We start from the raw sequence: 10,000 nt of genomic DNA, 5'->3' as shown, positions 1-10,000 counted from the left end.
TGCGGTGCGTGCGGTGCGTGCGGTGCGTGTGTGTGTGTGTGGTGCATGTGTGTGTGCGGTGCGTGCGGTGCGTGCGGTGCGTGTGTGTGTGTGGTGCATGTGTGTGTGCGGTGCGTGCGGTGCGTGCGGTGCGTGTGTGTGTGTGGTGCATGTGTGTGTGCGGTGCGTGCGGTGCGTGCGGTGCGTGTGTGTGTGTGGTGCATGTGTGTGTGCGGTGCGTGCGGTGCGTGCGGTGTGCGTGTGTCTCACCGTGTGTACCGTGTGTGCGTGCGGTGCGTGTGGTGTATGTGTGTACCGTGTGTGTGCGGTACGTGCTGTGCGTGCGGTACGTGCGGTGCGTGCGGTGTGTGTGTGTGTACCGTGCGGTGTGCGTGCGGTGCGTGTGTATGTGTGTACCGTGTGCGTGCGGTGCGTGCGGTGCGTGCGGTGCGTGCGGTGCGTGCGTGTCTCACCGTGTGTACCGTGTGTGTGCGGTGCGTGCGGTGCGTGTGTGTCTCACCGTGTGTGCGGTGCGTGTGGTGCGTGCGGTGCGTGCGTGTCTCACCGTGTGTACCGTGTGTGTGCGGTGCGTGCGGTGCGGTGCGTGCGTGTCTCACCGTGTGTACCGTGTGTGTGTGGTGCGTGCGGTGCGGTGCGTGCGTGTCTCACCGTGTGTACCGTGTGTGTGCGGTGCGTGTGGTGCGTGCGGTGCGGTGCGTGCGTGTCTCACCGTGTGTACCGTGTGTGTGCGGTGCGTGTGGTGCGTGCGGTGCGGTGCGTGCGTGTCTCACCGTGTGTACCGTGTGTGTGCGGTGCGTGTGTGTGCGTGCGGTGCGGTGCGTGCGTGTCTCACCGTGTGTACCGTGTGTGTGCGGTGCGTGTGGTGCGTGCGGTGCGTGCGTGTCTCACCGTGTGTACCGTGTGTACCGTGTGTGTGCTTTGCGTGTGTGTGCGGTGCGTGCGTGTCTCACCGTGTGTACCGTGTGTGTGCGGTGCGTGTGGTGCGTGCGGTGCGGTGCGTGCGTGTCTCACCGTGTGTACCGTGTGTACCGTGTGTGTGCTTTGCGTGTGTGTGCGGTGCGTGCGTGTCTCACCGTGTGTACCGTGTGTGTGCGGTGCGTGTGGTGCGTGCGGTGCGGTGCGTGCGTGTCTCACCGTGTGTACCGTGTGTACCGTGTGTGTGCTTTGCGTGTGTGTGCGGTGCGTGCGTGTCTCACCGTGTGTACCGTGTGTGTGCGGTGCGTGTGGTGCGTGCGGTGCGGTGCGGTGCGTGTGTCTCACCGTGTGTGCGGTGCGTGCGTGTCCGCGTGCGTTGTGCGGTGCAGGTGAACATGATGTGCCTGGAGGAGGTGACGCACGAGGACGCGGTGCAGGCCCTGAAGAGCACGGCCGACGTGGTCTACCTCAAGCTGGCCAAGCCCACGAGCAGCGTCTACATGGCGGACGCATTCGCACCGCCCGACGTCACGGGGGGAGCCGGGGGACTGGGGGGCATGGCAGACGAAGGAGGTGGGTGGGGGGGGGGGCCCGCGGAGGAAAGTCTGTGTGTGTGAGTCTGTGGGTGTCTATGTGTGAGTCTGGGGGTCTCTGTGTGAGTTGATCTGAATTTGTGTGTCTCTGTGTGAGTCTGTGGGTCTCTGCGTGAGTCTGTGAGTCTCTGTGTGAGTCTGTGGGTCTCTGCGTGAGTCTACGGGTCTCTGTGTGAGTCTGTGGGGGTCTCTGTGTGAGTCTATCTGAATCTGTGGGTCTCTGTGTGAGTATGTGGCTCTCTGTGTGAGTCTGTGGGGGTTTGTGTGAGTCTGTGGGTCTTTGTGGGTCTCTGTGTGAGTCTGTGGGTGTCTATGTGTGAGTCTAGGGGGGTCTCTGTGTGAGTCTATCTGAATCTGTGGGTCTCTGTGTGAGTATGTGGCTCTCTGTGTGAGTCTGTGGGGGTTTGTGTGAGTCTGTGGGTCTCTGTGTGAGTCTGCGGGTCTCTGCGTGAGTCTGTGGGTCTCTGTGTGAGTCTGTGGGTCTCTGTGTGAGTCTGTGGGTCTGTGTGAGTCTGTGGGGGTTTGTGTGAGTTTGTGGGTCTCTGTGTGAGTCTGTGGGTCTTTGTGGGTCTCTGTGTGAGTCTGTGGGTCTCTGTGTGAGTCTGTGGGTGTATGTGAGTCTATCTGAATCTGTGGGTCTCTGTGTGAGTCTGGGGGTCTCTGTGTGAGTCTGTGGGTGTATGTGTGAGTCTTTGGGTCTGTGTGAGTCTGTGGGTCTCTGTGTGAGTCTGTGGGTCTTTGTGTGAGTCTGTGGGTGTCTCTTTGTGAGTCTGTGGGTGTCTCTATGTGAATCTGTGGGTCTCTGTGTGAGTCTGTGGGTCTCTGTGCGAGTCTGTGTGTCTCTACGCGAGTCTGTGCCTCTCCCCGTGTGAGTCTGTGGGTCTCTACGCGAGTCTGTGCCTCTCCCCGTGTGAGTCTGTGGGTCTCTATGCGAGTCTGTGCCTCTCCCCGTGTGAGTCTGTGGGTCTCTATGCGAGTCTGTGCCCCTCCCCGTGTGAGTCTGTGGGTCTCTATGCGAGTCTGTGCCCCTCCCCGTGTGAGTCTGTGGGTCTCTGTGTGAGTCTGTGCCTCTCCCCGTGTGAGTCTGTGGGTCTCTGTGTGAGTCTGTGCCTCTCCCCGTGTGAGTCTGTGGGTCTCTGTGTGAGTCTGTGGGTCTCTGTGTGAGTCTGTGCCTCTCCCCGTGTGAGTCTGTGGGTCTCTGTGTGAGTCTGTGGGTCTCTGTGTGAGTCTGTGCCTCTCCCCGTGTGAGTCTGTGGGTCTCTGTGTGAGTCTATGGGTCTCTGTGTGAGTCTGTGGGTCTCTGTGTGAGTCTGTGCCCCTCCCCGTGTGAGTCTGTGGGTCTCTATGCGAGTCTGTGCCTCTCCCCGTGTGAGTCTGTGGGTCTCTACGCGAGTCTGTGCCCCTCCCCGTGTGAGTCTGTGGGTCTCTGTGTGAGTCTGTGGGTCTCTGTGTGAGTCTGTGCCTCTCCCCGTGTGAGTCTGTGGGTCTCTGTGTGAGTCTATGGGTCTCTGTGTGAGTCTGTGGGTCTCTATGCGAGTCTGTGCCTCTCCCCGTGTGAGTCTGTGGGTCTCTGTGTGAGTCTATGGGTCTCTGTGTGAGTCTGTGGGTCTCTGTGTGAGTCTGTGCCTCTCCCCGTGTGAGTCTGTGGGTCTCTGTGTGAGTCTGTGCCCCTCCCCGTGTGAGTCTGTGGGTCTCTGTGTGAGTCTGTGCCTCTCCCCGTGTGAGTCTGTGGGTCTCTGTGTGAGTCTGTGGGTCTCTGTGTGAGTCTGTGCCTCTCCCCGTGTGAGTCTGTGGGTCTCTGTGTGAGTCTGTGGGTCTCTGTGTGAGTCTGTGCCTCTCCCCGTGTGAGTCTGTGGGTCTCTGTGTGAGTCTGCGGGTCTCTGTGAGTCTGTGGGTCTCTGTGTGAGTCTGTGGGTCTCTGTGTGAGTCTGCGGGTCTCTGTGTGAGTCTGTGGGTCTCTGTGTGTGAGTCTGTGGGTCTCTGTGTGAGTCTGTGAGTCTCTGTGTGAGTCTGTGGGTCTCTGTGTGAGTCTGTGCCTCTCCCCGTGTGAGTCTGTGGGTCTCTGTGTGAGTCTGTGGGTCTCTGTGTGAGTCTGTGCCTCTCCCCGTGTGAGTCTGTGGGTCTCTGTGTGAGTCTGTGGGTCTCTGTGTGAGTCTGTGGGTCTCTGTGTGAGTCTGTGCCTCTCCCCGTGTGAGTCTGTGGGTCTCTGTGTGAGTCTGTGGGTCTCTGTGTGAGTCTGTGGGTCTCTGTGTGAGTCTGTGGGTCTCTGTGTGAGTCTGTGGGTCTCTGTGTGAGTCTGTGCCTCTCCCCGTGTGAGTCTGTGGGTCTCTGTGTGAGTCTGTGGGTCTCTGTGTGAGTCTGTGGGTCTCTGTGTGAGTCTGTGCCTCTCCCCGTGTGAGTCTGTGGGTCTCTGTGTGAGTCTGTGCCTCTCCCCGTGTGCGTTGAACTTCTTTCGCACCATACGTAGCCGACCGCGCCAATCGGAGGTTGTGCGGACGAGTCGTGGTGAGCGACGTTCGGAACCTGACGACCTCGCGCTCACCCTCCTCCTCCTCCTCCCTCCTCCTGCCTCCTCCCCCCCCTCCCCCTCATCCCCCTCCTCCTCCCCCTCCCCCCTCCCCCCCCCTGGTGTCCCCCTCCACAGCGTACCAGTCCCTGATGGACAACACGATGATGGGCCCCAGCGGGTACCTCCCGGCGTCGCCCTCCCGCTACTCGCCCGTGCCCAAGCCGATGGCGTGCGACGACGACATGCCGAGGTGCGGTGGTGGTGGCGGCGGTGGTGGCGGTGGTGGCAGAGTTAGTGGTGGAGGTGGTGGCGTTGGTGGTGGTAGTGGTGTTGGTGTTGGTGGTGGTGGTGTTGGCGTTGGCGGTGGTGGTGGTGTTGGCGGCGGCATTGGTGGTGGTGGTGGTGGTGGCGGTGGTGGTGGTGGTGGTGGTGGCGGTGGTGGTGGCGGTGGTGGTGTTGGTGGTGGTGGCGGTGTTGGTGGTGGTGGTAGTGGCAGAGTTGGTGGTGGTGGCAGAGTTGGTGGTAGTGGCAGAGTTGGTGGTGGTGGCGGTGTTGGTGGAGGTGGTGGCGGCGTTGGTGGTGGTGGCGTTGGTGGTGGTGGTGGCAGAGCTGGTGGTGGTGGCGGAGTTGGTGGTGGTGGCGGAGTTGGTGGTGGTGGCGGCGTTGGTGGTGGTGGCGGCGTTGGTGGTGGTGGCGTTGGTGGTGGTGGTAGTGGTGTTGGTGGTGGAGGTGGTGGAGTTGGTGGTGGTGGTGGTGATGGCGGCGTTGGTGGTGGCGGCGGTGTTGGTGGAGGTGGTGGCAGAGTTGGTGGTGGTGGTGGTGGCGTTGGTGGTGGTGGTGGCGGAGTTGGTGGTGGTGATGGAGTTGGTGGTGGTGGTGGCAGAGTTGGTGGTGGTGTTGTTGGCGTTGGTGGTGTTGGTGGTGGAGGTGGTGGCAGAGTTGGTGGCGTTGGTGGTAGTGATGGTGGTGGCGGCGTTGGTGGTGGTGGTGTTGGCGTTGGTGGTGGTAGTGGTGTTGGCGTTGGTGGTGGTAGTGGTGTTGGTGGTGGTGGTGCTGGTGGTGTTGGTGGCGGAGTTGGTGGTGGTGATGGAGTTGGTGGTGGTGGTGGCAGAGTTGGTGGTGGTGGTGTTGGCGTTGGTGGTGGTAGTGGTGTTGGTGGTGGAGGTGGTGGCAGAGTTGGTGGCGTTGGTGGTGGTGGTGGCGGCGTTGGTGGTGGTGGTGTTGGTGGTGGTGGTGTTGGTTGTGGTGGTGGTCAGGCAGCAGTAGTGGTTAGTGCTAAGCCGCACATCGAACCCGGCTATGACCCGAGTTTGATTCTCACTCACGAGTGATGATTATCTGACTCATGCCTCAAAATGAATGAGTACCTGGTGCAGCGTGTGTAGTAAACATCGCCACTGGGGAGACAAAGGCGGCCGGGCGTGGTGCTGGCCACCCACCCCCTCGTGTGCCGTGCCGGCCTTCATAGGTGCTCGCTAACAGCACTTGCCCCAACGGTCTGTTAAGGCTACACAGGGGATCTTTGTCTACGTGCATGCGCCAGGGACTTGCGCTAGATCGTGCTACACAGTGTTGAGTCTATGGTGCAGTGTTGAGTCTATGGTGCAGTGTTGAGTCTATGGTGCAGTGTTGAGTCTATGGTGCAGTGTTGAGTCTATGGGCAGTGTTGAGTCTATGGTGCAGTGTTGAGTCTATGGGTAGTGTTGAGTCTATGGTGCAGTGTTGAGTTTATGGGCAGTGCTGAGTCTATGGTGCAGTGTTGAGTGTATGGTGCAGTGTTGAGTCTATGGTACAGTGTTGAGTCTATGGTGCAGTGTTGAGTGTATGGTGCAGTGTTGAGTCTATGGTGCAGTGCTGAGTCTATGGTGCAGTGTTGAGTCTATGGTGCAGTGTTGAGTGTATGGTGCAGTGTTGAGTCTATGGTGCAGTGTTGAGTCTATGGTGCAGTGCTGAGTCTATGGTGCAGTGTTGAGTTTATGGGCAGTGTTGAGTCTATGGTGCAGTGTTGAGTCTATGGTGCAGTGTTGAGTCTATGGGCAGTGTTGAGTCTATGGGCAGTGTTGAGTCTATGGTGCAGTGTTGAGTCTATGGGCAGTGTTGAGTCTATGGTGCAGTGTTGAGTCTATGGGCAGTGTTGAGTCTATGGGCAGTGTTGAGTCTATGGTGCAGTGTTGAGTCTATGGGCAGTGTTGAGTCTATGGTGCAGTGCTGAGTCTATGGTGCAGTGTTGAGTGTATGGTGCAGTGTTGAGTCTATGCTGCAGTGTTGAGTCTATGGTGCAGTGCTGAGTCTATGGTGCAGTGTTGAGTCTATGGTGCAGTGTTGAGTTTATGGGCAGTGCTGAGTCTATGGTGCAGTGTTGAGTCTATGGTGCAGTGTTGAGTCTATGGTGCAGTGCTGAGTCTATGGTGCAGTGTTGAGTCTATGGTGCAGTGCTGAGTCTGGTGCAGTGTTGAGTTTATGGGCAGTGCTGAGTCTATGGTGCAGTGTTGAGTCCATACTGCAGTGTTGAGTTTATGGGCAGTGCTGAGTCTATGGTGCAGTGCTGAGTCTATGGTGCAGTGCTGAGTCTATGGTGCAGTGCTGAGTCTATGCTGCAGTGCTGAGTCTATGGTGCAGTGTTGAGTTTATGGGCAGTGCTGAGTCTATGGTGCAGTGCTGAGTCTATGGTGCAGTGTTGAGTCTATGGTGCAGTGTTGAGTTTATGGGCAGTGCTGAGTCTATGGTGCAGTGCTGAGTCTATGGTGCAGTGTTGAGTCTATGGTGCAGTGCTGAGTCTATGGTGCAGTGCTGAGTCTATGGTGCAGTGCTGAGTCTATGCTGCAGTGCTGAGTCTATGCTGCAGTGTTGAGTCTATGGGCAGTGTTGAGTCTATGGTGCAGTGCTGAGTCTACGGTGCAGTGCTGAGTCTAGTGTTGAGTCTATGGTGCAGTGCTGAGTCTATGGTGCAGTGTTGAGTCTATGCTGCAGTGCTGAGTCTATGGTGCAGTGTTGAGTCTATGTGTGTTGAGTCTATGGTGCAGTGCTGAGTCTATGCTGCAGTGCTGAGTCTAGTGTTGAGTCTATGATGCAGTGCTGAGTCTATGGGCAGTGCTGAGTCTATGTGTGTTGAGTCTATGGTGCAGTGTTGAGTCTCAGTGTAGAGTCTCAGTGCTGAGTCTAGTGCTGAGTCTATGGTGCAGTGTTGAGTCTCAGTGTTGAGTCTACGGTGCAGTGCTGAGTCTAGTGCTGAGTCTATGCTGCAGTGTTGAATGTCTGTTGGGGGCTTGGTGCGTCCGCGTCTGCAGGGACCTGCGCAAGGTGGTGCTGCACAAGGGCTCGACGGGGCTGGGCTTCAACATCGTGGGGGGCGAGGACGGGGAGGGCATCTTCATCTCGTTCATCCTGGCGGGGGGCCCCGCCGACCTCAGCGGGGAGCTGCGGCGCGGGGACCAGATCGTGTCGGTGAGCGCGGGGACACGTGCACGCACGTGTGTGTGTGTGTGTTATGTGTGATCTGCCCTCTGACCATCGACTAGTCATCTGTAAGATGCGCCTGCCATTCTTCCACTCCGGTGGTGGGTGTACACCCAGGACCCCATTCCAACCAAAAGTGGCCTGGTCTCAGCTAGCTGATGAAAGTTGCAAGCGAGAATTTCATCATTGCTTGCAGCTGGGGTTGGCATCGTCCCCCACTCCACCTGATGTCGAGGGTAAATGGGCGAGGTTTAGGACTGTGGCTCATGCAGCTGCAATGGCTGCTTTGGGTACGCGGTCCAGACCTCCCCAGAAACCCTGGCTGACGGAGGAGGTGTTCAGGTTAATTGAGAAAAAGCGACAGGCCCACTCTCATCGCCTACAGCATCCCACGTCAGAGAATGAGGAGGTTTACCGCAGCCTTCGCTCGGAGGTTCGGAGAGCCGTAAGGCGCTGTAAGGATGGGTGGTGGTCGCGGGTTGCTGAGGAGATGGAGTCTGCCTCAGTAGCCCGCGATCACAAATCACTATTTAACTCCATCAAAAAAGTAACCTGCAGCGCCACACCTATCACCATCATTAGAGGAAAAAACGGTGATCCAATCTCCGACCCCCAGGAACAGGTTTGCAGATTTGCTGAGCATTTCTGTGAGGTCCTGGGGGAGGGAAAATCTCTCAGCCAGGAAAACATCATGGCACAAAGTGGGGATAACCCTGCTGAGGCTGCGGTGCCTCAAATATTGGAAGAGGTCACCCCCTGTGAGTGGCTGGCTGAGGTACCGGCTGTTGAGGAAGTACTGAGGGCGATCCGGAGTCTGAGACCAGGGAAGGCACCGGGCAGAGATGATCTCCCAGGCGAAATGCTGAGGGAGGGTGGCGTTTGTGCACAGACTGCCCTATATGACATCATAACAACAGTCTGGACCACTGGACGGGTTCCGCAGGACTGGAAGGATGCCCTGGTGGTCCCCCTCTTTAAGAAGGGGGACCGTACCGACTGTAACAACTACAGGGGCATCTCACTCCTCAGTGTGCCGGGTAAGGTCCTGGCAAGGATTATTCAACATCGCCTTGCTAGGCACGCTGAGGAGAGGCTTGCGGAGCCCCAATGCGGTTTCAGGAGGGGGCGGTCCTGCACAGATGCCATATTTTCTGTCCGTCTGCTACAGCAGAGGTGTAGGGAATTCCAAAAAGACCTACATCTCTGCTTTATTGACCTGGTCAAGGCCTATGATACCATCAGTAGGACTGGGCTCTGGGTTGTTCTTCGTGCTTTCGGAGTCCCTGACCCTCTGCTCACGATCATTAAGGACCTTCATGATGGTGAGCGGGCCCGGGTAAAACTACGTGGCCGGGAGTCGGAGCCTTTCCCTGTACACCTTGGGGTGCGACAGGGATGTCCTCTGGCTCCCACATTATTTAACATCTATTTCGACTGCGTAGTTCGTGAAGCCTTCAATAGCTGTACCGGGGGAATTACCATTTGGTACAGATATAATGGGAGGCTGATCGACGCCCGGGTGCGATCAAGGGATGGCTCCCTATTGGTCAACCACGTTATGTATGCCGATGATTTGGTAATAGCTGCTCATTCAGAAGAGGAGTTGGAGACGCTGCTGCTGAGACTGGAGTGTGCCACTAAGAGGTGGGGCCTTACCATCAGCCCCACCAAAACTAAGCACCTGCCTGGGTATTTTGTACCATCGGGCACTCCGCCTCCACAACTCCCAATCGGTGATGGGGCAGTTGTGGAGAGAGTAGAGAGTTTCCCGTACCTGGGCAGTGTGCTCATGACCGGCTCCAGTTTATCAGCAGAGGTCTCACTCCGAATCAGTCGAGCGGCAATATCTTTTCATCGGTTGCGTAACGCTGTGTGGAAGCTACCTGGTCTGTCGCTCCGCACGAAGCTTCAGGTCTTCTCGGCCACGGTCATTCCCTCCCTTCTCTACGCTTGCGAAACGTGGACCCCCCTAGTGGAGCATCTTCGCCGGTTGGAAACATTTAGGCTGGCCTGCCTACGATCCATCCTGGGTTTAACCAGGCTGGATTGTGTGAGGAGCTCACAAGTCCTTGAAAGATCTGGGCAAAGTCCCATCAGTGAGCTCCTCCGGCAGGCAAGGCTGCGTTGGCTGGGTCATGTAGCCCGCATGCCCAGCCACCGCATGCCTAAACAGCTTTTGTTCGGCCGGATCGAGGGGGCTAAACGGGCGCGGCACGGGCTAGAGAAGAGATGGAGTGATGTGGCACAGGAGGACGTGGAGCTGAGTGGACTTGCCGATGACTGGTACCAGCGGTGTCAAGATCGGCCTCAGTGGAGGAGGCTCGTGAAGGACGCTACTGGGCAGTTGGAGGCAGTCGCCCTCCAACAACAACGGAGGGCGGAGGAGCGACGCTCACAACAACGAGCGGAGCGCCGGGTGGCTAAAGCACAGCAAGTTGGCACAGTAGGGGGCACAGGTGGTGCATCAGCCAGTCATCTCGGTCATCTCGGTCAGTCGACCCGTGGCACCTGGGCCTGCCCCGTGACC

General features: G+C 57.9%; 1 protein-coding gene across 7 annotated transcripts in view; it reads left to right on the top strand.

Moving 5' to 3' along the window:
- Positions 1-10,000, top strand: part of LOC144952365 (disks large homolog 1-like) — a 209,621-nt gene that overhangs the window by 155,478 nt on the left and 44,143 nt on the right. For all 7 annotated transcript variants that reach the window (XM_078882753.1, XM_078882750.1, XM_078882749.1 and 4 more), the window contains 3 exons: positions 1,305-1,488; positions 4,153-4,267; positions 7,305-7,461. In XM_078882753.1, the coding sequence (XP_078738879.1) occupies positions 1,305-1,488; positions 4,153-4,267; positions 7,305-7,461 (456 nt within the window). The remainder of the gene's footprint in view (positions 1-1,304; positions 1,489-4,152; positions 4,268-7,304; positions 7,462-10,000) is intronic.

Source organism: Lampetra fluviatilis, chromosome 67, assembly GCF_964198595.1.
Source record: "Lampetra fluviatilis chromosome 67, kcLamFluv1.1, whole genome shotgun sequence".
In the NCBI taxonomy this organism is placed as follows: Eukaryota; Metazoa; Chordata; class Hyperoartia; order Petromyzontiformes; family Petromyzontidae; genus Lampetra; species Lampetra fluviatilis.
The sequence above is the reverse complement of the archived record's forward strand: the minus strand, read 5'-3'. Positions and strand labels throughout refer to the sequence as shown.